Source organism: Pelodiscus sinensis, chromosome 2 (genome assembly GCF_049634645.1).
Source record: "Pelodiscus sinensis isolate JC-2024 chromosome 2, ASM4963464v1, whole genome shotgun sequence".
In the NCBI taxonomy this organism is placed as follows: Eukaryota; Metazoa; Chordata; order Testudines; family Trionychidae; genus Pelodiscus; species Pelodiscus sinensis.
In genome coordinates, this window is record NC_134712.1 from 240,238,074 (window position 1) to 240,265,379 (window position 27,306).

Here is a 27,306-nt window from a genome sequence, read left to right on the forward strand (position 1 = left end):
ACTTGAGTTGATCTGTTTCACTTTGAATTTAGCTGTGAATATCATGCTCAGACCTGAAGAAGGACTCTGTGCAGCTTGAAAGCTTTATTGGACCAACATATTACCGTAGCACCATGCCTTGCTAATATCCTGGGACCGATATAACTACAACAATACTGCAAACAAGATCTACTATGCATTTGAAAGCGTGGCTGAGAGAATGTTGTTAGGACCACAAAATTCAATATGTAGTTTCCTCTTATAACGTAAAGCAGGGTAAGGATTTGATTGTGTAGGCCCCTCCCCCATGCACACAGGGATGCAAAATAGCATACAGAAAATAGCTGGAATCTTCAGACAGGTAAAAGGAACTGGTTGGGTTGTTCCCCCCAATCCAGGACTGCCTTAACCCTCAGCCTCCCACCCCCCAGGTGCCCTTAAACCCTTGTCTACTCTAGGGAGTTATTTTGAAATAACCTCCTCTTATTTTGAAATAAGCAGAGCGTCCACACTAAGGGGCTGGTTATTTTGAAATATGTATTCCTGCTTTCTTTGGGGAATAAGCTTATTTCAAAATAGTTATTTCCAATTTAGTTATTTTGAAATCATTTCCTAACATAAAAATGCCATTATTGAGGGCAGGGGAGAGATACAGCTTCCCACCTTGATTTGTATGGGAACATTGCTGGCTGTAGTCTACCAGGTAGCAAAGGACAAGTACAGTTTGCTTCATTCTGCAATTTGGCTGAGGAGTCCAGGGGACAGACAAACCTGAACCTACCCCAGACAGGGGAGAGACATCTCTCCTGTGCTCGCTCAAGCTGCAGCAGCCATGAAGAGGTGCTTCTCACCTGGCCACAAACTGCTGTGGGGAGAGAGGCCTGAGTAGTCCTCTCCTCCCAGGGAAACCTGAACTCCTGATCCCAAGTACCACCCCAGAGCAATGATTTAAATGAAGAAAAACAAAAATGAACTAAGGACTCAAGAAATGCCAGGTAAATTTTCTAGTATACTATAAATAGTATACTTCACCCTGTCCACACAAGATGAGCTGTTATGCAAAGAAAATTATGAGGACCTTCAAACAGCTGGATGGGTAGTAGAGAAGGTATTAAATGAAGTATTCGCTTTTGAAAGATTATTTGAAAGCCTGATATTGAACTGACAGCTATTGCTTGTATTCTGTTAATAGTAAAGTAGAATTTATAGTAAAATCTGAATTAAAAAGTTTGATTATATCTTAAATAGTAAAAAGCTGGAAAAATTTTAAACCTAGAAGTCAGCAAAACAACACCATAAAGCAAATAAAATTACACTAGGCAATTAGGTTAAAATATAAGCATAAATTACACTGGGATATTTAAACACCATATAACTGAACAAGTTACATCTTCAGTCAGATCACCAAGGTTTTGGAAACACCAAAAGAGCTTTCCCTGATATAGATGCATGTAAACAGGTCAGAGTCAGTCAATAAATTCAAATTTTATTTAAAATTGGGGTATAGTTACAAGACTTGTTCCCCAATGACTGCACCATCTAGTGGCCTGTTTTACAACTAATAATATGATTATATTTAAAAAGCTTTCACTTTAAAATCATAGACTATTGGCCATAATATAGCACAGAAACAAAATTTTGTTTTATTTATTCTGTAAAAAAGTGAACAGGTTTGAATATCAAACCCAATCTTAACCCATGATCTTACAGGAATTGGGAAGGCTAGACACTTGGGGTTCTGAACATGACCAGTTGCCAACTGTCCATGGTATTCACTACTTTGAAGGAAGCTCAGCTCTCTCTCCTGAAAGTATACAGAGTGGAGGTGGATGGGGAAGACAACTTTTTCAAGCAATGAAAAACGTATAAAAATGTATACTTTTTTCCTTTGTCAGTATTCTATGTTTCTGTTTTGCTCCAAACCATTTTTAGGTGTGTACAATCCTATATCACCTCAAAACACGGGGTCCTTTGCAGCAATATAACTCTGCTCAGCATCTCAAGTATTTGGTTTGTGAAAACATTGTCCGGATCAACTTTGTGCTTTCATCAAGTCCTTATTTTTCAAATAAGCTTATTTGAAAACTAAAACTATAGTTTTAATCTGGATTCTTTGGCTTGCATAGTCCTGCTTACTAGTTCAACTCTTTCTTTTAGTAGGCTGGCTTCTTCAGTGCTTTTGTGTGCTTGTACGTTCTTCAGAAAAAAGTGGGAAAGGAAAAGCTTTAAACCTTCACGCAACATTCCTAATTTGGGGTTGTCAGCTAGCCTGAAAGAGACAGACACACAAATCAGAAATAATTCCAATTTTCTACTTTCTAACTGAACACTGTTATGAAGTCTGTTTTGCTATGTCAGGGTTTGAAAAAAAAATGTGAATATTTCTCAAGAAAAGCCTGACTTTTTTTATTTAATATTAACAACTGCAGGTCTGCAATAGTTTGGCAAACAGCTGAACACAATGTGCAATCATTTCTCAAAAGTAGTTTGGAATTTAAGTATTTTAAGAGATGTAAGATATTAGTTATGATATAGTCAGAAATGTAAGGCAAATCTCTCACACATCTGAATGGATGGAATAGAATTTGAAAGACAGTACATGACAATACTTTACATATGTAAACATTTATCTATTAATAGTTTTGGAATAACTGATTCCATAGAATATACACTATTATCTCTTCCATTAAATATTTACATAGCACCATTTCCATGAGACTTTCCAGATTATCTGCAACCCTTATTCAGCACTGTTCCAAACCAAACAAATGTCAGACAATTTTTCACAGTCATCCATTTTGGATATACAAGTGGAAGTTTCATGCCTAAATTTTAAGCCATTCCAACATGATTAAGACATTTCCTTTGATTACCTTAAAAGGTGTTCAGTCAATAACCCTTGCCCTCTTAATAAGGAAGGATGGCAATTTCTAGATAAGATGCTGCAATGCTAGAGTTAACTTGCCCTGATGGATTCCATTTTCCTTCAGCAACAGGGAAATGATGTAGAAATGTGAGTGTATTCCAGTTCCACACAAAGGGTAAAGATTTTCAGGATGGCTGATATATCAGCTTCATGCATCAACATTTTTATTTTTCTTGCTTGATAATGACAGTTGACATACAGTGTATTTCAAATTTTGAATTAATATTGTATGCAAAATTCCATAATATATTTATAATGTACAACAAGTTGAACCTCTCTAGTCCGGCATGATTTTAGTTAGCCAGATCTTAGTTAGTCACACCTATCGTGTGTGGCCAAGTTTCTCATGGTCCCATAAAGTTTGTTTACAGCCACTAGTCTTGGTTCTCAGTGTTCTGTGCTGTTATTTAACTCTAATAGATCCCTACATGTTTTCTCAGAGCCCAGTAAACAGTGGAAGTAAGGTAATGTTGCTAGTCAATATTAGACCTTCTGTGGTTTGGCAAATTCTCTGGTTCAGCACTGGACAGGTCGCAAGGATGCTGGATTAGAGAGGTTCAACCTGCATCACCTATAGACAACAAACCATAGCAGCACTGTGCCAGGTGCTGTACAAATATATAAGAGATGGGCCTTTCCCCAAAGAGCTTACCTTATAAGAAGTGAGGTATTTAGTGCTTGGGATTAGCAATGGGTAATTAAAAGAAACACAATAAGCAAATTCCATGTGTGTGTCCAAACACTACTCACCAAATGTTCCCTGGGAAGTTCACTGATCACTTACCTTCCAAAAATGCTCGTAAGTTCTTCCACGTCTGTTTTCATTAATAGCGTATATAATACTTGCCGCAAGAAATGAACTTTAGGTTTATCTAGTTCACTGAATTCCACTACCTAGTTAATAAGACAGCAAACATTAGACTTAAAACTAAAGACCTCTTAAAATTTTTTAAGAGAATTAACATACTTAGGATGCTTCACTATTTCTCATTTATTCAATAATTTACGATGCTTGTTGCAGTGGCATCTAGGACTGCATGAGAGTACCCTTCAATTGGACAAGCACTCATTCAATGATATCTTCTAAAATTTCGCAAGAAGGAATGAAACCACCGAAGAACAACCTGTTCATTTTCAGCTGATACTAAGGCAACCAGACAACAAAGAGATGGGTACCTTCAAAGTACTTAAGACCAACTGAATCCAAAGGTCAATCCAAAACACACTTAATGGACAACTCTACACGATGCACTGTGAAGAACTTCAAAAAGCTCTCACCAAACTGAGTGATTGGGCAACAAAATGCCAAATGAAATTTAATGTGGATAAGTGTAAAGTAATGCACACTGGAAAAATTAACCCCAACTATACATACAATATAATGGGGGCTAATTTAGCTACAACTAATCAGGAAAGAGATCTTGGCATTATCATGGATTGTTCTCTGAAAATGTTCATGCAGTGTGCAGCGGCAGTCAAAAAAGCAAATAGGATACTAGGAATTATTAAAAAAAGGGACAGAAAATAAGATGAAGAATATCTTACTGCCCCTATATAAAACTATAATATGCCCACATCTTGAATACTGCGTATAGATGTAGTCTCCTCACTTCAGAAAAGATATTCTGGCATTAGAAAAGGTTCAGAAAAGAGCGACTAAAATGGTTAGGGGTTTGGAATGGGTCCTATATTAGGAGAGGCTAAAGAGACTGGGACTTTTCAGTGTAGAAAAGAGGAGGCTGAGGAGGGATATGATAGAGGTATATAAAATCATGAGTGGTGTGGAGAGGGTGAATAAAGAAAATTTATTTACTTGTTCCCATAATATAAGAACTAGAGGATGCCAAATAAAATTAACAGGTAGCAGGTTTAAAACTAATAAAAGAAAGTTCTTCATATAGCTCACAGTCAACCTGTGGAACTCCTTGCCAGAGGAGGCTGTGAAGGCTAGGACTATAACAGAGTTTAAAAGAGAGCTAGATAAATTAATGGAGGTTAGGTCCATAAAAGGCTATTAGCCAAGGGGAAAGGAATGGTGCCCGTGGCCTGTTTGTCAAAGGCTGGAGAAGGATGACAGGAGACAATTTGCTTCACCATTGTCTTCGGTCCACCCCCCCGGGACGCCTGGCACTGGCTACTGTTGGTAGACAGGATACTGGGCTAGATGGACCTTTGGTCTGACCCAGTATGGCCATTCTTATGTTCTACTTGGACAACAATACTTTTAAAGAAAGTATTTATTTATAGACATTGTAACAGCACTCATCATTGCAATATCTGAACGCCCCAAAAGGCTGCTGGCAGATCCAGTAAAAATCAACATAGGCACCATACTCTTTGTCCATGTTAAAAAATATTAATATTGTGGCTGTACCATAACCAGACTTAAGACTGAATGAATTAGGATATTAGGACTTGTCTTTATGAAAGTTAAAGTGCTCCAACTCTCTTAGTGTGGTGTGGTTATAGCAATACAAAAGCTGCTTATGTTAGTAGAGCTTGTTCCTGTACGGCCAGGGTGGGAAATAATTTTTGATGGGGGAGCACGCCAAGATTTTGGTAAGTAGTCAAGGGCTGCACTTTTTTATGGAGGGAATATGAAGTCTGGATGGGAGGTTAGCAGCAGAAGGAAGTGGTCCAGGAGGGGGAATGGGTGCAGGAGAGGATTCTCACTTGGGGGATGGGCGTAGGAGGGTTGCAGGCTCTGGGAGGGAGTTGGGAACGGGGTGTCAGAGGCAGGCTCTGGCCAGGAGGTGCTTACCTAAGCAGTTCCCAGCCAAAAGCCCCCAGCTGGCTATTCCACATGGCTCTCTGCACTGCAACTGAGTGAGGGAGACTTTGTGCACTGCCCCTGTCCCCAGCAAAATCTCTCAGCTCCCACTGTCTGGTTTCCAGCCAACAGAAGCTGAGAGATTTTGCTGGGGGTAAGGGCAGTGCACAAAGCTTTCCCACCTCCTCCTGCAGCACAGAGAGCAGCTATCCGCTGTTAGCAGTGCTGCTCCATGCCGCAGCAGCGGGCAGGCCAGATGAAAAAAAGCCTGGTGGGCTGAATGTGGCCTACAAGCCGGATCCTACCTGGCTTTGCTGTAAGGAAAGTGGAATAAGCTGTACTAGCTTAAGGCATCTTTATACCATTGTAAGTGCAGCCATGCTAGAAGTTGTACTGGAATAGATTTCAGAAAAATTGTCACATGACTACAAAAGTTGGGTGTTGGCCAGGCTGACGAAATCAGTGGAACCCAGGTGACTAATATTCCACCCACAGCCTTCCCAATAATCTTCCTCAAAACATGAAGGTTCAAGATAAGAAAGTAATTGTCAAGGTCATTAGTATCAGGTGATGGTTTTCTGAGCAAGGTCTTAACCACTGTTTAAGTGGTTTGGCATCTTGCCCTCCCCAAAGAAAAGCAGGAACAATCCCTAACAGTAATGGTTTCAAAGCTCACTGTTGGCTTTCAGCAGTTATAATGAGCATGTGTCTATCTAGTTGGAAATAGCCAGTAACTCCACCAACACATCTTAGAGGGTGAAATTCCACCAGTAAAGACAAGATGAAGTTAGGTAAAACAAGTGTATTTTCCTAAACTCAAATTATTTTTTTAAGAAGGAACAAATAATAATTTACTCATGTGCAATAGCCCAAATTCTGTTTATTTTCTGAACATTAGGGATGGTAAAATGTGTTTAATTTTGTAAACGTAGCGGCTGTAAAATTCACTGGTCACACGTTTACATGCAGGAGAGCAGGCGGGAGCTGTGCTCGTGGGAATGTGGTTTTTAAGCTGTTTCCCAACTGTCCTGACTGGGAGGCAGCTACATGGGAGCTGGTATGCAAGGGGAGCCAGCTCCGCATGTGTAACAGCTCCTGCCTGCCCCGTCCCCCCTCAGCTGCCTCTTTATCAGAGCCACAAGAGCCAGTACTGGGAGGGGGAAGCAGAGCTGCATGTAACTGTTAGGATTAACTGATGAGCCCAGGTTTATTGATTAATCATGTAAACAACTACACATTCACATCCTTATTGGATATCCATCTACATTACTTCTGTGACTCCCATTACTAAGGTATATGAGTGCCTCACAATCTTTTAAAATTAATTTAATCTCACAACACCTCTGTAATGCAGAAAAGTACTACAGGTTGAACCTCTCTTGTCTGGGACTCTCTGGTTTGGCAACATTCGTGGTCCGGTAGGACCATAGATATTGCTGGACTAAAAAGCCCCTGGAACAGAGGATGGGGTGGCCATGGGGTTGGCTGCAGCAGACCTAGAACCACGGCAACCCTCCCGGCACAGAGGAATGGAGTCCCCGGTGGCTCTAGAGCAGCAGATCCATGGCAGCTCCAGCAGCCCTGGGGTAGCGAAGCAGCAGAAGTCCTGGTGGCCCTAAGGAGCAGAGTCCTGGTGGCTCTGGAGAGCAAAGCCACAGCTGCTGCAGGAGGCCCGATGCCCCAACAGCACTGGAGCTTGGAAGTTGCGGTGGCCCCAGGATATTCGAGTCCAGTAGCCACTCCCCAGCAGCCTCAGAGCCATAGCAGCCCCAGCACCCCGGAGCTGTGGCAGTGTCGGTGCCTGAGAGCCATGGCGGCCCTGGAACAGTGGAGTCCCAGCAGTCCCTGGGCATTGGAGCTGTGGCAGCCCTAGGGTGAGCAGAGCCTGATGGCCCCAGGGCAGCAGAGCTGTGGCAGTGGGGACTGGTCAGGGAGCTGGCAGCCTGGGGGCAAGGGAGCTACACTAGGTCTGCTGATGGACCCTGGGAGAGCCCGGAGTCCCATCAGCAGAGGGATGGTCCCCTGGTCCAGCAAACTCCCTTATTCGGGACCAGTCAGATCCTGAGGGTGCCAGACAAGGGAGGTCCAACCTAAACTATCCATATTGTACAGATGGGTGATGTAGCACAGAGAGATTAAGTTACTTGTTCAGGGTAGCACAGGAAATCTGGCAGGGTCCGGATTTTAACCTGGGCCTTAAAAGTCCCAGGCTACTACCTCAGTGATTCTCAGCCTATTTACCATTCTGGGACACATCAAATACTACCTGTATGGCCCTGCGGGTGTTACATGGGCTGTAGCTGTGTGCTGACGGGCCACAAATGACACATCGAGTGCTGGTTGAAAATCACTACCCCAACCACTGGGCCACAGTTCTTTAATAAATACATCTACTCTAATCTAATTGGTCATTAACAACACTTGCATGAATGTAAATCAGATCCCTACCTTTGGGGTAGTTTTAGAACAGGGCTAATTGTAAGAAACAGACAAATGCAGTTCACATTCGCTAAGAAGTATGGAATAGTTTGTTTCAAAACTGAATAAGCAGCTGTAATACAGAATAGATAACAAGGAACACAACACATACATTTAACATAAAACTAACAAATGAGGTAGAAGTGCACAAACACTTCAGGGAAGACTGTGCTGACCTTGAAGACTGATAGGGAGAGTGATTTTGTCTTTAGCAAGTGGGCCAACAGAGAAACCAGGTTGGAGAAAGTGACAGATGACAGGTTTCCCAAATCTCGAATTTTGTCCCATATACTGAACTGGAATGTCATCTAGGTGTCAAAACAAAAAGAAAATAAAAATTAAAGTCCATGTCAAATAATTAATATGCAATACGCAGCAGGCTCCAAAACCTATTCAGTACTAACTACAAAACACTTTACTAAGCTTATTTAATAAGGTTATTAAAGATTTGCAAAGCATCTGAAAGCCACAATGATGGAGACGTGGTTTACATGGTACAGTAACTGGAGTTCTTTGAGATATGTATCCTTCTGGGTCCTCTACTGGTGGTGTACATGTGGCTCCCACTGGAGATTTTCAGCAACAGTGCCCATTCAGTTTGCACTCTATGAATCTTGTGCTCCACCCTAAGAATACATAGAGCTGTGTAGACAAACTGCCTCAATTCCTTCTGCACTTCAAAGCCCTCAAAAAATCAGCTTGGGGGGGGGGTGCATAGTAAAGCACTGACGGGGCACATCTTAAAGAACTCCGGTTATTTTACAAAAAGGAACTACTCATTCTTCTTGGAATAGTGTTCCTACGGGAGCTCTATGTGAGAGGATTCATTAGCAGTACTCCCTAAAGGAGAGCCAAAGTTAGGATCTTTCCAGGAAGGCAGTGTCTGGAGAAAGAGTGAATCTAAGCCCATGCAGTTGCTTTGCGTTTTTCCATTCACAGACACATCCTTTAGCAGGGCCACAGACAGTAGTCTCACGGAATGAGCAACAACCTTAGACAGGCACGGTATGTTATCCACATAACAGGAGAGTATGCAACCAGAAAACCATTTACAAGTCTTTAAATAGTCACTGGAACCCTTTTAGTTCTGTACACCATTGAAACAACCCATCTCAGAAAGGGTCATAAAGGTCTAGTCCTGACCTAATAATAAGCCAATGCTCTCCTGACACCTAAGGTCTGAAGGACAGCTTCCTGTTATGAGGCCTGAGGTAGAAGACCCAAAGGTAAACAATAGAATGATATATGCAAATCTGAAGTAATGCCGGGTAAAAAAGTGTGGATGTGACTGAAGAGAAAAATTTTATCTTGGAAAAAGACAGTCTAAGGAAGGTTAGCCATTAAAGCTCCCAGTTCTGCAACCATTCAGACAGAAGTAATAGCCATTAAGAATGTAGTTTTCATGGAGAGACTTATAAGTGAGCAAGTTATTAACAATTAAAAGGGTCACCTTATCAAAGCACCGAGAAGCAAATTAAAGTCCCAAATGGGAACAGGATGTCTAACCTTATTGAAGTGGTTTGACAGACACTTTATAAATCATAATGTTACTAGATGAGCAAATGACTAGAAATCTTTTACTGGAAAATGGAATGCTGTGACAGCAGCTTTGTGAACTTTAATGCAACTGTGCTTTCTTCTAAGAAGGGAGTCAATAGGACACAAACTATGGTGAGTACGCTAGTGGAAAAAACACTTGTCCATTTATGAAGATAGTATCTGTTGTACCATTTATCAGAATCTTCTGAACTGCTGTGGAGCAAGATCGTTCTCAGAACTAGAATTACTGAGCTGCAAAGTATTAAGATTGGGCTAAAGGACACTACTTGAGTCCTGTGCGAGAAGACTGGATGTCAGTGGAAGACTGACGGCTAATCAAAAGGAATAGCAACAAAAGCAAGGAAGCCAAACCTGACTCAGCCTGGCTGATGCAATCACTGTGACCCTGGCTTTGTCCTACTAGACTATGTTTAGGACCTTGAGGATCAGTGAGGGCTGGTGAAATGTGTATAGGAGATTCTTCATCCAGGACAGCACAAAGGCATTTACCTGGAGACTTGGCAACCCGAACCTCTCCTTGAACTGGAAATGTGCACATTTCTAATCAGCTGTGATCGCAAAAAGATGTTTTTGAAAATCACCAGGTTAAGAACTGTTTTGAGTATGAATCTGTCTAGCTCTCTCTCATGATTATGAAGCTGTTGGCTATGGTGTTTGGAGACTGGGATATTGTAAGCTATGCATCAGTTCATAGCCTCTGAAGATAGGGAAGGGAATCTCTCTACTTCTTGCCAATTTATATAGTACATACTACCCCTATTCGCTGTCATTATGTGAAATGATTGCCTTGAATCACAGATAAGTAGTACAGACAGGCATGTCTGACAGCTGCCTGTTCCACACTGACATGTAATGTAGACTATTGGGCAGAGCATCTGCACTGGAAATTATGGTCCTGAAGATGAGCTCCCCCTCAGAGGAGATCCACGTCGGAAACTAAAAAGTGAGCTGCGGAGAGGAGGCGGGGGGGAGGGTAAGATGGTTGAAGAGGACATCTGAACATGCTTTGTCTGAATTCTTTTGCCATTTGAGGGAAACGAAAATATGACAGGGAATAAAGAACAAAGTTGTTTTAGACTTTCTCTGCTGGATGCATAAATTGACCCAGCAACCTGAGACCTCTAAAGACACTTTTGTAGGGTGGAGGGTCTCCAGCATGGTAAACCTTTTAGAAGAGACCTGGCACACATCTTGGAGAAAGATTTTTCAGATTCACTTGCAGATCTGTTCCTGCAGGACCTGGAAGGGAGCAAGCCACTGAAGGTGACAGGGCACTATGATCATTCAGAGGCTGCTGTCCACGTGTGGTGGTGGTGAGGCATTGTGAGCCCGAATCTGATGCAGGATGAAGAGAACACTCTGTGATAAAGAGCAAAAGCTTTTTATCTACTACTTTGAGGAACTCTTGAAGCTAGTGCAAATTTTGCACTTTGATGGTGCATATGTATCCTTGATTCAGCCGATATAGCACAAATGGTTGTCATTCACGGGGGAGGGTTCCTGGCAAGTGAGGCGACCTAGATACACCCCACAAAAGAAAGAGAGGATTCCTAAGGAAGGAACATGCTGAGGACAAAGGGGAGGCAAGCCCCAATCCATCAAGAAAAATTGAATACCTCCCTCAAAAAACCCAGGAACAAAAAGTAAACTAACTATAGAATAATAAAATACAGCTAAAGGCCAAAACTGGCCAGAAAAGTAGAAGCTGTACTTAGGTAGGCACAAACTGCTCCATCTCAGGCAGAGGCAACTGAAAAGGAATTTAGCAATCATGGAATTAAAATATACATCTATATGTAAGGCTTTAAAATAAAGCACATTTAACATATCTATTTTATTATTTGTTGTTCATTTTTGTACAAACATTATCAAACCTCTCTTATATAATTCTTCCACCCAAAAGCAATACATCTTGGAAGATACCAAAATAGACAAGCTAGCTGCAATACATAATTTATCCTACTTACACCAATTCCATGGACAAATACCTTCTTAAGCCCTAAATTAAATGGGGCTCTGTAATGGATGTAGTGGTCTACTCCCAGGTACCTCAAGATAGGGGCCTTCACCTTGATTTATTTTATACTATAAATCAATACAGGATCATATATATAATCCTTTATATAGGATTAACCAACCGATTTTAAGGTCCATTTTTTTCTGTCCACAAAGGCAATACAAGCTGCAGCAGTTACATATTTTGTTCATTTAGTCACCAGCTCTCTGTGCAGACTGGCTCCTGCTTGCAGCCCTGTGCTGCTGCCTCTGATACAGCTTCATGAAGCCGGCTCCCCCCTCCCCGCACTGCTGCCTCTGATAGAGACAACGGGGGGGGGGGGGGGGAGGGAAGGAGGAGGGGTGGAAGAAGGGGGTAGGCGGTGCAACGGGAGCCAGTAAGTGCAGGCAGCCAGCTTGAAAGCTGGATTCTTGTGTGTACCAGCTCCCGCCTGCCCTCCCTCACCCTCCGTGATGCTGCCTCTCTATGAGAGGCAGCAGCACGGGAAGGGAGTAGCCAACTCCACACAATCTGGTACTTGTGGGGAGCAGACTTAAAAGCTGGCTCCTCACAAGCATTAGCTCCTGTCTCTGTCCCCCGCCTTGTTACAGAGGCAGCAAGGGGAAGAGGGGAAAATGCGCAGTCAACAGGATTAAGAGATTAAGCCCAGGTTTATAGGTTAATTGTGTAATCGTCTACATGTTGACATCCCTACCCTCGGGTGGGGCTAGGGATGATGGGTTCAGTATGCAGGCTGCCCTGGGAAGAGAAGACAAGCCCAGCTCTCTCTTACCGCAGCAGCTTGGGGTCAGGTAAGAAGTGCCTCTCCATGGCCACTGCAGTTACCACAGGCACAGCAGAGGGAGGGGTGCATATCCAGGTTTGTCTTACTCCTGCACTCCTAAGTCAGAATGAGGAATGCAGCAGACTGTGCACTTTCCCATACTCCTTGATGAAGGGGAGCAGCCAGCAATGTTCTCATAGGAATCCGGGGCGGGATGGAACTTTAGAGGGTGCCTGGGGGGTTGAAGCTTCAGGTCTAGGGAAGTCTTGGGAGAGGGAAGGGGGGGGGGGGGGCGCAAAGCCCCCTTTCACCTGCCTGGTGATTCTGTCTCTTTTCTGTAGGGTTTTCTGAGAATCAATCCCATTCCAGGTACATCCTATTTTCCTGGCACAACCAAACCCTTATCTTGCTTTAAGTTACGATAAGAGAAAGTTGTACAGTGAACTTGGTGGTCCTGGCTCTTAATGTTTAGGAGGAGTTCTTGAATGGATGGACAGTCTCTCTCAAAAATATAGTAGATCACGGCATGGCAGAGAGACTTTTTCTGTGGTATTATACGATGGAATAAATTTGTACAGCCAGTGTGACAAATCTCTAATGATAGAAAACACACAAGAATCTCAATTTAAATAGTACCACATGACAGGAAGAGATCTTAGTTTACCTGAAATCTTCTATTGTATTCACAAAACTTGTTAGCCAAATATGCATAGAAGGGGTTATATGTCTTCTCCTGTAGGCAACAGTCAATGAGAACATGAACAATTTCTCTCTCTTGCTGATCTTTAAGTCCAAGCCTGTAATATCAATAATAGAAATAGAACTCCCTTAGAAAGAGTCACTGTCAATTTCTTTAAATTACGATGACCATTCTATTTCAACTGAAATGGAATCCTTAAAGGTTTAAATTGAAGTAAGTAGTCAGACCAATCCAGTTTCATCATGGAGAGTAACTCCATGTTATTATGTATATGGCATGACCAAATGGCCTAAACAATCTGGGGCAAGAGGAGAATGACAGACAAGCTATCAGTTTCTTGGGAGGAAAATGCAGGTGACAATCTATATTTGCACTTCCTCTCAGAAAGTGATGTGGAGTGGCTATCTGTCCTCCTATCTTCGGGAAGATTATCTTGGCAAGAACTGAGGACTGGAGAACGGAGATGAACTGTAGTGAAGTCAAGAAGGAGTGAAGTAAAAGCCTTGGGATCCCCATTCAAATTGGCTAATATTCTTGACTATGATTTTGGGAAGAAATTGCTGCCTTCACATACATCCTTGCCAGGGTTAATGGGAACAAACAGGTACCTGGAGCCCTTAAATCACATGAAACAAGTTATAAGAGAAAGAAAAGCTCTTTAAAACCTTTTCTGGTTGATGGTATGAAACCTTGTATCTCTTGGTCAGCAGGTCAAATCTACCTCAGGCAGTGAATGATAACCACAGTGATTAAATAGTGGTTGGGTTATCTATGTTAAGTGAGTTTGGTGGTTTCAATCAAGAGAAAGTGTCAACCAAACAAGAGAAAATGTCTACTTTAAGAACACCAACAGTAATTACCAAAACACAATCTATACTTATTGGCACACTCGTTGGCTGCCTCAGCAGAAGAACAAAAAATGAATTGCCTTCTCACTCATGCAGCTGGCTCAACTGAAAAAGGATTCAGAAACATTGGCAAGGAACAGTTCCATGTGCTGCATCTATTCTGTGAATATGATTTACTCCAGAATGCTGTCAAATATCTGGCAGCATTAAAATCAATTTAAAAGAAAAATGCTTAATGTTATATTATAAAGAGTGTATCACTGAGATTGGATTTTCATTTGGCAGTCATGTGACTAAAATGTCCTGTCTGCCTAATTTTAGTCTATACACTTTGCTGGGTCTCCCCTTTGTTTTATACAACACAGGTCAACCAAATTTTAGTTAGCAAGGATCTAAGTAGGCTTGTCAATTACAGTTAACTCATGCAATAAACTAAAAATAATTAATCAAGATTAAAACATTGTGATGAATAGCACTGGTTAAACAATAGCATATCAACTGAAATTTATTAAATATTTTTTGGAGTTTTTTTACACTTTCAAATACATTATAATACCACAATGCTCACTATAACAAGCATTGTAAAAGTGATAAACAGGTTTTTCCAAGTTACTTCATATAAGTATTGTAACCTCCATCACGAAAGTGTAACTTACAAATATAGACTTTGGTTACATAATTGCACTCAAAACCAAAACTTTAGAGCCTACAAGTCTACTCGATCCTACCTTTTGTTCAGCCAATCACCAAGACAAACGCGTTTGTTTACATTTATGGGAGAGAATACTGCCTGCTTCTTTATAGTGTTACCCCAAAGTGAGAATAGGCATTCATCTGGCACTTTTGTAGCCGACATTGCACAGTATTTATATATCAGATATGCTCGAGACATATGAATGTTTTCATGCTTTAGCCACCATTCTAGAAGACACGCTCCCATGCTGATGAGGCTCATTTAAAAAAAATCAATTAATTCAATTTGTGATTGAACTCCGTGGGGGAGAACTGTATGTCTCCTGTTCAGACGATGACTCAGCATATGTTTTAAAGAACACTTTCACAGCAGATTTGATAAAACACCAAGGTAATAATATGAGATTTCTAAAAATAGTTACAGCATTCAACTCAAGGTTTAAGAATTTGAAGTGCTATTCAAAATATGAGAGGGGTGAGGTATGGAGCATACTTTCAGAAGTCCAAGAGAGCAACACTCTGATGCAGAAACTACAGACTCCAAACCACCAAAAAAGAAAGTCAGCCTTCTCCTGATGGCATCTGAGTCAAATGATCATGTAGCAATAATGATCCAAAGCAGAGTGGATGGAACAGAACCCATCATGGACACACATCTGGGGATGTTAAACTTTGTTTAATCAGCTAATCAATTAGTCTAAGGTAATTCCATTTACTATTTGATTAGTCAATAAGGGGAGAAACTGCAGAGCCACAGCAGGGTTGGCTCCCATCCTCAGGAGCTAACACCACTGGGGCTCTGCCTTTTAAATGTAGAAAGAGGCACCTCTGACTCCCCAACCCCCCAGCACCAGCTCCTGCTCCCCCCGGAAAAACAACTAGTCACGACTAGGATCATATAATGTACACATCTTTTTTAATCACGTTTATAGGAAGCTAAGGTTTCAAGTTTGGTTATTCAATAAGAAAGTATGACGGTCTCAAATTTCAGGCTGTGGTTAGTAAATTAAAATGAAATTGTAACTACTATGCCTGAAAGAATTTCTCCGCATTTTGCATTTTCTGTTTTTGGCTATTGTGCAGGGTTTCTCATTTTTATTCTTTTGTTAATGTATCTGGCTTTTGGTTAGTCTTATGTGTTTAGTACTGTGCTCGTTTTTAAACAAAATTAAAATGCCATTACCAGAAGGAGAAAATCAGAACTGAAACTAGGTTTTCAACTGAAGTAATAAGTCTGACACGCAATATAATATAATATATTATATCTCTCTGGTTTCATACCTAGACACTATTCTTCCCCTAATCCTACCAGATTTTGCTGAGCAGTAGTTTAAAATACAAATGTGCACAACCGTTCATATAGATTTCATGGATTAATATTATAAGCAACCATTGATTTAGAGCACTCTTCTTTTACTCATTCTTTAACTCTATTACTATTAGCATTTGAACATTGTCATGGTGTACTAAGAGTGAATGGCACAAGCTGTAGCACTGTGACTCTATATTCAATGACAACTACAAGCATATAAAATCTAATTTTTCTGCTGTTTTGCCTTTGAAGACCTAGAAATTCTTCCCCTTTCAAATATGAAAGGCAGGATGAGTATTCACAGCTATGAGTTCCAGCATAATTTCCTTTAGCTCTTATAAAGCCACAAGGAACAAAAGATTTTCATCACAAGAGGTCAATACAGCTCCATCTGGAGCTCTTCAATGACACAGAAATCCTACAAAAAATGGAAACATGGTTAAATTGGTAAAGATAAGTACAAAAGAATAGCACAAATTTCTAGGGATAGAACAGAAAGGGTAACACACAAAATGGGACACATCTACCAAACAGTAAAAAGGACAAATATGATGGGGATCTTTTTAAGCACTTTAAGAGCAAGAGAAAGATGAAGGAAAGGGTAAGTCCTCTCCTTAACTAAGAGAGAGAGTTAATAATGGACATCAAGAAGGCTGAGTTATTTAATACCTGTTTTGTTGAACGTTCCTTGAAAAAGTAGACTCTGACCAGATACTTAACACAATATTAAAGAAGGGGCAGTGGCAGCAGGGAAACACAGGCCAAAATATTGAAAGAACAGGTTAAAGGGTATCTGGATAAATTAGACATTTTCAGGTCAGCGGAGGCTGATGAAATTCACTGTGGAGTACTTAAGAGACTACCTGTGACAATATCGGAACTGTTATTGTCTTAAAGAACCCACAAACAACTGGTGAAGTCCCAGAAGAATAAAGGCAAACATCATATCTATCTTTAAAAAGGTAACAAAGAGGTTCCAGGGAATTATACACTAGCATTTGACACCTAGAAAGATCTTGGAAAAACCAGTGAAACCATCTGTAAGCACCTAAAGCAGGGGAAGGTGGCCAGATCTGGCCCACCAAGCCTTTTGATCTGGGCCATGGTCCACGCCACCGAAATCCATGGCTGGTTGCTTCCTCTAGGCACTGTGCATCCCTGGAGTGGGGAGTAGAGGACTTCACAAGCTGTCCTCATCCCCAGCCCTCTGTCTGATGCTACTTTCTCTAACTCCTAACTTCCCTTCCTGTTCCTGACTGGCAAGGAGGCAACAAAAAGTTTCCAGTCCAGACAGCACTTTTATTTGTCCCTGGGATTCAAAAGGATCAAGATGTGTACTTACTTCAGTAGTTTCTCAAATGCATCCAAAAAGTCTTCACTACTCATCAAGACACAAAAAATATTTCTCCTGATGTCTGTGTTCATTCTCTGCTTACGAGCAAGCTCCAATATCTTTGAACTCATCTGAAAAGAAACATTTTTAAAGAAACATTTACTAATTCTGCATTTTATTTTGCACTTGCTAGAGGATCCCTATTTCAGTGCAACTTATCTGATATGATTATATATACACACATACCTTGAATGAGTTGTGAAGAAACAGTCCAAAGACATAGTGCCCTTACCACTGGAGATGAATATAAAGACTATCGAGACTTGGCTTCCAAGCAAAGAAAACAGATAACTGACCGGCAAAACTGGACATGATCAAATGAATAGTCTTTTTCTAAGTGACCTTCTCATCATATTTCTATATACTTTTAAAACTAGTTCAACCATATGATTCCTAGGCAGACAGCTGTCCCTATCTATAAGTCTAAAGACTATGGAATCCATTTCCAATTTGAGTCCACCTTTTCCATGTCAAATCTTTTACAAATCTACAAGGTGGAAGAGAGAATTTCAGTGCCAGGGCAAGCATAAGTCCAAATACTAACTGTAGTATCACAAGGACATTTGTTCATGTTTCTCCAAGACAAAATAGCCTTAACACTTTCAATTATTAGTAGCAGTCTTCATATTTACCTTTCCTACAGGCAATTTGTGCTGAGTCTTAGTGCTGTTACTATCAATCATTGGTGCTCCGCTCCAAGACGACCCTACTATCCACCAACGGCCAACCTGGTCAGCATTGAGGAGAGATTCCAATGACACACGAAGCTGTGTGTCTCTTCCAGAAGCACAGTTGCGAACCTTGTATAACAATAAAATGTTTTCAGTTCTAAAGAGTTTTTTTTCTCACAAAGGTTTTAGACAACAGCATAATTTAACAAGTTTGCTGACTATGCTCTCATATGTTTCTCCCAACGTTTCTCTCCAAACAAAATCTGCCAAAATTGACATATTTTTCATTTGTTTTGATTTACAACACAAGAGAGTGCCTAAATCTAAGAGCTCTTGGCATTAAAGGAATTCTAACTAAAAAAAACCAAATCCAGTAAGTTATCTCCATCCACTGACCAAACACTTCTATTCAAATTCTAACTTGGAGTTGGAAGAGGTGTTACAAGTGCACTAGCAGAGCTGCGTAAAAGGGTTCCTAAGCACTTGCTTAGAACATGTTTGGCTCTAGCCTACTGTATTAAGTTTCTGACTTGCATGTACTATATTTAGACAAATTTCAGAAAATAAACCCAACAAACTCAACAGCGATCCAGAAGAGTGATTTAATGGTATAATTTTCATCTCTGAGATACATGGATTCTCTAGAACCAAACTAAAATCCTGAGGATGGGCTGTTTCTCAATCTATTTTACTGCATGACGTTTTGCAGGTAAGGCCTTTAAAATAAATGGCCTGATTTTCATAAGTGCTGAGCATTCACAAATCCTGCTGAAGTCAATGGGAGTTGCACCAGTGATGATGTCTTGTCTGCTCTGCACAAACATCAAAAGATCCCACAGGATTGTCTGTAAACACAGGGATGTGTCTCAGTATCCTTGGATAAAATTTTTTTTCTGTCTAAATGTTTTGCAGCGTTCATCACTGACTAACATCCAGAGATGGCTGGCACTTTTGTGATGTTCTTTGAATACAGTCTGTAAAATAATTTTGAATTCTTGGGGACAAAAAGGCACTTTTTACAATGTATCATGAAATGGCAATTTGTGTAAGAGTGTAGGTTGAATATCTCCAAGTGATATTAGCAGGTTATCTATTCTGCAGTATACTACCAGTAGCTTAAAAAGTATTATTATTTCTAAGTGTATGTTAGTGAGCACTGTAACTTCTCCTAACATACTAAAAAATATTTTTACCAGTGTTCTCTGCAGCTTGCGCAGCTTCTCAACTGGCTCCGGGTCATAACCTGGGATTTTCCGCATATCATTGTTTTTTAGTGCCAGCATAGTCTCTAGCATAAAGCGAACCTATGGGTAAAAGAAACAATAGTATGGCAGATGTGCTAGAAAAATGTTATTTAAAAAGTGAAAAAAATTATCTGGAATGTATTACTGTGCATGCACAAGCATCTCACCTGGCAATACATTCTGGAATCTAGATTATGTCTTTGCAAATAAAGAATACTAGCTAAAAACAATATTCAATTAAATTCGCACTACATGTATTTGTACTAATGTTAAACTGAAATCTAATTTTGCCAAACAATATCTCAGCTGTTTAATTATTTTGGACTTAAGCATACAAACTATTATTTTATTAATCAGCTACATCATCATTTGCATAACACACAAGCTATTCCAAGGGATGCTGGTGTCTATGCTCTGAGAAACTTCTAAGTGCACATTATTTTCGATATGTTAAACTAATGCAACAATAATCTAATTGGATGCCAACACTATTTTAAGATCTAATCAGACTTCAGCGTGAAATAATTTTAGTAGATAAATTTAATACAAAAATGTTAAAAAAACCCTGGCAAATTAAGAGATTTAACAAGTCTGTGATGAATTCTGTTCATACTGGGAAGTTTGTGCCCAAACATATCCAAAATGCATACATACCCTAGATTGGTCCTGAAATTTTTTCCCCACGGCATTTGCTTTGTTCTGTGCCTCACTAATGAGATCCTTCAGGGCCAAAGCATCATCTTTTCTTAAGGAAAAGCCAACATTTTTCAGGAGGAGCAGAATCAGTTCAATGTCCTTTTCTGTAAAAGTGCTAACAAGCATCTTGAGAATGTCAAAGATCAGCAGCGAATGAACTACATGAAAATTATATAGATGGCCAATCAAGGCAAACAGGTTATCGCATTCTTTCCCTTCAGCATCACTTCTATAGAATTCATCAAATTTCCTCACCACAACTTCCAAAAAGTGAGCACCAACCTGGCAAAAGTTATATAAAAAAATGGAATATCAGAAAGCGCTTAAGCATTTTGCATACGTAAATTCCAATCCCCCACCCCAATTTTACTGGGAAAAAGCATAAGCAAAGAGAAACAAGTATAACAAAAGTTAACTTATAGGGAAACTGTTGTTCCCATCAGCCAACTTTGATTTTCTATATTCTAAAGGACTCTTAGCTATTAATGTCATACTTATTTTTTAAGAAACATATTTGCCTGGTGTCATTTCACATATATTTACACATGGAATCAGTTATTTTTTATACCTTTATTTGATAGTAAAAGTGCGTTTGATAAAATCAAGATAATGACTTACTAGAAAAGATATATGAAACAAAGGAAACTGGAAACATTTCTCTCTGCAACATAGATTACTATGCTCCCAGCTGCCAGACTAATGCTATTCATTATTACGCCTAGTTATTTGCACTCTAGGATACAACTTATGTGCCATACAAAAATAAACTGTATATAAGAAACACATCACATTTTAGATTAAAAACATTATTGGCCAGGAAATAAATGCCTGATAAAGAAAAACACTTTTTTCTTGCTCCTGATTGTATACTTAGCACTACTGCTTGTCAACTTCATACGGAAGATAAGACTCAGAGCCAACTGCCAGATAAATATAATATGGAAAAAAACTACCAAGAAAATGATAGGACCTCTTTAAATTTATCTATAGAAAACAGCCTACAAAAAAGTGAGACAAAAATAAGAGTTTAAATTGTGGACTTACCACTTGTCAAATATTCAATTTAAAAAAAAAAACGAGTTACGCAATTACAAAAAATGACTTTATAATATTAATGTTGCAGTTAAAAATCAGTCAGGAAATATGTAAAAGTTAAGGTTCGAAAAGCAGTGCTGAATAGGTTGCATTATACTTCCAGAGTGAGTTAAGACATACATTTTCTGGCACACTAATATATCAAGATGCATGTTCAAAAGAAAAAAACACGACTATGATGTATACACTGCACAGATATATAAATATTGCTACAGGACCTTAACTTTTGCATTTTCTGAATCAATTCTAACTGCAACCTTAATAGTACCTTATCACAATTTTGTGCATTTAATAGCATATCTTTTTCAAAAAACAAACTTGAGTGCTTAATAGTGCATTTTAAGTAGTCCCGATTAGATTCTGAAGTCTGTCGCAACTCTAGTATGCCTAAACTCTTATAATAACTTTTCTTTGATGTAACCAGTTCTACCACGTTCTTCATATTAGACAAAGATTAAAGTTTATTTTAACCTATTATCAAGCTTGAACATATAACAAACCCTCAGAAAGTTGCCTGATGTGTACCAAATGCCCCAATCCTGCAAACACTCATAGCTGCAAGCTAACCCATTAACTTCAATGGGGCTACTTACATACATGTGTAAGTGCATTTAAGATCAGGGCACCACAGCTGTAGGTGGATTTTTTTTTACACTTTATAATGGTTTTAATGAATTCTGTAGTTGGATATTCAAGACTCAAGAATAATGCTCTAAAGCAGTGTTTCTCAAACTGTGCTCCGCGAGACATCTCCAGGGACTCCGCGAGGTTGACAAACTGGAAACATCGATAGGTACAATACATACAATCAGGGGACTGCTGGGGCTCTGCATAAATTTTTACGCATGTAAAGGGCTCCAGAGCCCAAAAAGTTTGAGAACTGCTGCTCTAAAATAGTTGCAGATCAGGACTGAACCATGGTAATTAGAGATGGAAAAAACAGTAGCTTTAAGAAATTTACACTAGACAGACAGACACAAGGAGGAATATAAGGCATTGATGGTCTCAATGAGATAAGTTACACTTTACATAGGTGACCATCAACTTATAGAAGAAAACTCTCAATTCAGATTCAGTAACAAGTGCAAGTGCTTGTCACTTGTGAGTGCCTGCCTATTAAACCGTAACTGCAACCACAAGTCAGCTCTGACGGCCATATAAAAGTCATGATTTCAGGAATGCAGTATACTTTATAACAATTTCAGAAATCTCACACAAAAAAGAACCTAGATTAAAGCACCATGGAAAATGTTATGTAATGTGATTAGAAAATTTAAAAAAGCACAAGAAAAAAGTTACCTCAATTCCCACTGTATGATGAAGAATGCTGACCAAAAGGACATGCTCCATCATCAATCTAACAGGCATCATGGCTGCAGTAACACAAGCATTCATAAGAACATCTGTTAGGGTTTCATTCATGTCCTTTCTACTGTTAGCCATGTATAGCTCTTCCAACTGTCCACTTATGGAGGCCAAATTTGGTTCACTCAACCTATTGGGAAATAATATTCAGTGTGTGCTTTAGCTTTCCATTTTTTCCTCAGTAAATTTTTTTAAATTGAATATTGCTTTTAATAAAAAACATGTTATTTTAAATCTTTTATTCAACTAATAGCTCAAAAAGAAAAAAAGGGACAAATATCTTAAATAGATTTTGGATCTTTCCTGTTCATCAAAATAATTCAAAAATATAAGTATTTATTTAATATCGTCGTAGGAGATATTCTACATATAAACACAAAGTAACAGTATTTGCAAAAGGTTGATGATGTGCAGAATGTCTGCTAAGCACTGATTCTCAGAACTTAATATATTATATCTAAAATCCCAAAGTTCTCAACCTCATGCTTGCAATTTAAATCAGTATAACTATTATAAATTCTGATTATGCATCACAATGGAACCATAGCCTGTGTACTAGTCTGAATACCACTGGCACAGACTAAAATTAAAGCCACAAATAAATATACACTAATATTATTACTGTAAACCTGCTCTTCTGTAGTATAAGATACACTTTTCCTTAGATGCAGGGCTCAGCAGTTTTCCTTAGATACACTAAAATAGAATTTTTTAGTACTTGTACTTTTTTATGTGCAGATTGTTCAATTTAAGGGCCTAATCCTACAAACTTTTTTTTAAAACCAGGGGTGGGGAACCTTTTTTGGGTCAGGGGCCCCGACCACCCAGGCAAGTAGATTTTGTGTACTCCAGCCCCATGGTGGGATAGCAGGGGGTGGGGGAGGGGAGAGGGGCGTGGGGAAGCCCCAAGTCTTGGGGGATGGATCCAGGCAAGCTGAGGCCGCAGGTTCTCCACCCGTTTTAAGCCACATCTGGTCCCACTGATGTCTAAAGAATTGTCTAGCCTACAACTCCTAGTAAGTAGTGTTTGCGGAATTCAGCTCAAAGTTTTAAATTTGCTTACTAATGAATACATATGGTCTTTAAACAGATTTTTCAACTTCTATAAATGTACTTTCTCCAAAACAATTAAGAATAAAAGATACGATCAAGGATAGCATACATAAAATTGGACTTTTACTTAAAAACATTGGTTTGCAAGAACAAAGTCAGACCTACTCCTTCTCTGGCTTGAGTGGTGGCTGCAGTAAACACAGCCTAATAATCAAACAACTTTCATGAGTTACATTACCTGTTAATTAGTCCTTTCACTGTTTTCTTTAGTCTTCCCAGTTCTTCCCTCTTTTTGTCATCCATTACTTCATCAGCTCTTCTCACTGAAGGGGGTACATACTTCGTAGTGTTATGGCAAAGACTCTTATCAAAAAACAAAAACAAGAAAGTAAGGCGGTACATTATAAATACTGAAAGCATCTTTTATTTAAATGTAAGAAATGGGGTTATTAGGTATACTGTAGATTTATTTCTAATCACTGGGACTTTTAACAATTATAATGCAACGCCCATAGTTATAATATTATGCTAAAGGAGGTATCTGAATACCATCCAAAAAAGAAACATGCAACAACTTATCACTTAGAATTAATTCAAATCAAGATCCCAATTATCAAAGTTATTTAAGTGCACAACTCCTCCAGAAATCAACAGGAATTATGCAAGTCTTTGAATATATGCTTGGTCCCCAAATGTAACATCTGTATTCAAAGATGCATAATCCTCTCTTCGGTTGGAAATGGGATAAATGGTCTTTTCCATTACTAGCTACTATCATTCTGCTGGCTGAAACAAGAGTGACAAAATCATAACAAAAATCTCCATGTACACTTCAAGATTTACCAATGCTCATGCTTCAAGGCATTGCTCTATCTCCAATGCATCAGGTAATACACAGCATACAACTGTCCCCCATTCACCAGTGCAATGTGGCTTTTGGGCTCTGTGACAGGACTTAGCATGTCTTGATCAGTGCAATTTTCAATGCCTTCCAAACCGCAAGTTTTACGTGAAACGTTATGTGAAGGGTGCAAATTGCATCTGAAAAGTATTATTTTATACAAAACCTGCCCACAACGTACCTTCTCTTCACTGGAGGTCTTGGCTTTGCTGGTTTTATAGCTGCCACAATCCTCTGGGGACACAGGCAACTTTCTGCTTCCTTTCCGCTCATCCTCCCAATTTCCTTCCACATCTTCCTCCTCTGAGGTTTCTGAAGTGTCCTCCATGCTCACCTCCTCATCTTCCTCCTCCTGGAACTCCCCCTCCTGAGCACCATCGAGGGATTCCATAGCTAGATCCTCCTCCTCTTCATCCTTCTCTTCATCCTCATCTAGGCGCCCATCATCTGCCGCCTCCTCCTCGCTGCTCTCCTCATACAGGCCCGAGAGGGTGGCCTCGTGCTCCAGGGCCCCCAGCACATAGCCCAGCCCATCCCGGACGAAGCTCTGGGGCACGGAGGTGGCGCCCGCCTTCCTGCGCTTGCTGAGCCCCAGGCGCCGCTCCAGCCGCCGAATCTCCTTCTCCTCCTCCTCGTTGGCCGCCAGCAAGGCCCTTTTCCGCGCAGAGGCCGCAGCAGCGACGCTGGGACCCTCCCGGGGGGGCCGCTTCGCCTCCTCCCGGGGGCGCTGCCGGCCCTGGGGTCCCGGGGGCGGCGAGGCCGGGAGCGCGGCGGGAAGGGGATGTTTCCTCGGGCCCTCCGCCGGCCCGCCCCGACCAGCGCTCGGCCCGCCCGGTTCCTCGCCGGCCTCCGGCTCCCGGTAGTGCAGGCGGCGGCGGCGGCTCCGCTTGAGCCTGCGATTCTCCTTCCTCAGCTCGCGGCGGCTCCTCCGGCGCCGGCCCCCCGCGGCCTGGGCGCCCGACTGAGGAGCGCGGGGCCCCCCGGCCGCCTGCACAAAGTCCCGCACCGCCCGCCGCAGCTTCTGCAGCCCGCCCGGCTGCCGGCGGCCGCCGCGGCCCCTCGCTGCCGGCGTCATGCTCCCCGCCGGGCCGCAGACACGCTCCGCGCCGCCGCCGTCTTCCAGAGCGCTGGGCGGGCCCGGATCCGGGCAGCAGCGCCACCTGCTGGCGTGGCGCCGGGGGGCAGCGCTAAGCGCTGCTCGGGGAAGAAGCCCGGCGCCAGGTGGCCGCGCTGTGTCCTTGCCCCGCCTCGCATAGGGACCCTGGCGCTGCTTCCCGGGCCGCCTCAAAGCCCGCGGCCACGTCCCAGCTCTGTGAGCTCCCTGCTCCAGCCAAGGGCTAAAGTTGTTGAGGTCTCTGGCCGGGAACGAGGCGTCCGCCTGTAGCAGCCCACTGGAAGGGCCCTCTGAGCCCTACAGCGCTGCTGTATTGAACTCAGTCCCTGCATCTTCTACTGTTTGTCCCTTGGTTACTGCCTACAGCTGATCCATCAATGGCTATTAGCCTGGAGGAGCAGGGATGGGTGTCCCTTGCATTTGTCAGAAACTAGGAATGAGCTCTTGACAATTACCTGTTCACTCTGGGGCACCTGGCATGGGGCACTATGTGAAGACAAGATACTGGGCTAGTTGGACCTTTGGTCTGACTCTCTATGGTCATTCTTACGTTTTTATGTAAAGGGCAGTGTCTCCCTATGGCACCGAGAACCTGAGTCAGCAATCATGTTGGACAGGCAGAATCAAACCTGGGATCTCTAGAGCTTAGTGCATGAGCCTCTACACAGCTTGAGCTAAAAGCCAGGTAAGTTTTAGCTAAGGCTGTAGAGCAAACTTATTCTCTCTCTGTAAGTGGTCTAAGTGCCACTACATTGGACAGTAAATAACACCCAGAAGGAATGCGGGTTACAATTTCTCCAAGTACTTGTGGATACCAGTAGTCAAGGGTCTAGGCCTGCCCCTAGCTAAAGGTCTTCTCCAAAATGAGCAGGAGGGACCAATGAGTCCAGCTCTTAACAAAACAGAGGAGACTAGGATTGCCAGCCTTCTAAGATTGGATTTTGGTCTCCCAGAATTAGTGTCAATCTCCCAGTGACTGTTGAAAGCAACCCTGAATATTTTAACGGGTTGTTTTAAGAAAATGAGATTGTCATGTTAGAAACAAAAAAAACCCAAAACAAAATCTCCTGGAATAGCTTCAGTCAGAGTTGGCAACCTTAGTGGGGAGGGCAACAAATGGAAAAACAGGGACAGGAGTGAAAATCACAGAACCTGAAGGGGACACTCAACACAGCAGTCCTGACAGTGCATAGAGCCTGAGGATGAGGGAGGGTGTGTGGCATCAGCCTTGCTCACCTCAGAGCACAGCGAGGACAGGTGCTGTGCAACCCCAGCCTCCCTGGCTGTGGAGCAAGGGAAGGGTGGGAGCTGGGGGCAGTAGCACTCTGCCCCCAGAATGCCTACGGCAGGTATTCTAGGGGCTGTGTGTGGGTGGGGCCAGGCTGGCAGTTTGGGAAGGCAGTGCCTTCCCCCCACCTAGAATACTGGCTGCCTATGATGAGGCCTCACTCCCACAGACCCTGCCTAATGTTTTACCCCACTGTTCTTTCCTTAACATCTTTCATCTCTGTCCCCCAGCACTGATTTTTGTGGCTGGCATTTTTGTGGCTGCTTTTGCCAGGCTTACTAGGCTCCTGCAAAAGGCATGGGAGAACTGAGAGTGGAGGAAGATAGATAATATCTTTGCATTTAGTGCAGTCACACAGCAGCCCCAGTAGTTGAGTAGTGTCACTGCAGGGAAAACCCTGCAGTTTTTTTGTTAGTTACCTTATTAAGTTGGAACTGATT

At 41.4% G+C, this 27,306-nt stretch overlaps 1 protein-coding gene across 1 annotated transcript; it reads right to left on the reverse strand.

Annotated features, from left to right (window-relative positions):
- Nucleotides 1-1,444: 1,444 nt before the first annotated feature.
- Nucleotides 1,445-25,604, reverse strand: NOM1 (nucleolar protein with MIF4G domain 1). Its single transcript, XM_006129339.4, has 11 exons — nt 24,646-25,604; nt 23,802-23,926; nt 22,445-22,640; nt 20,009-20,332; nt 19,304-19,414; nt 18,072-18,239; nt 17,389-17,510; nt 13,158-13,290; nt 8,330-8,461; nt 3,690-3,799; nt 1,445-2,248 (listed from the first exon to the last, which is right to left on the reverse strand). Exons 1-11 carry the CDS (start codon nt 25,537-25,539, stop codon nt 2,071-2,073), a joined length of 2,493 nt encoding a protein of 830 aa, XP_006129401.3. The 5' UTR covers nt 25,540-25,604; the 3' UTR covers nt 1,445-2,070.
- Between the last annotated feature and the right edge of the window lie 1,702 nt (nt 25,605-27,306).

What these genes read in the sequence shown, in the direction of transcription:
- NOM1 (XM_006129339.4), bottom strand. Translation starts at nt 25,539, where the DNA reads ATGACGCCGGCAGCGAGGGGCCGCGGCGGCCGCCGGCAGCCGGGCGGG. An exon ending in ATCATACAGTGGGAATTGAG is followed by an intron (nt 20,333 to 22,444) that starts GTAACTTTTTTC and finishes AACTTTTGCCAG; the next exon opens with GTTGGTGCTCACTTTTTGGA. An exon ending in GCATTTGAGAAACTACTGAA is followed by an intron (nt 13,291 to 17,388) that starts GTAAGTACACAT and finishes TTGATATTACAG; the next exon opens with GCTTGGACTTAAAGATCAGC.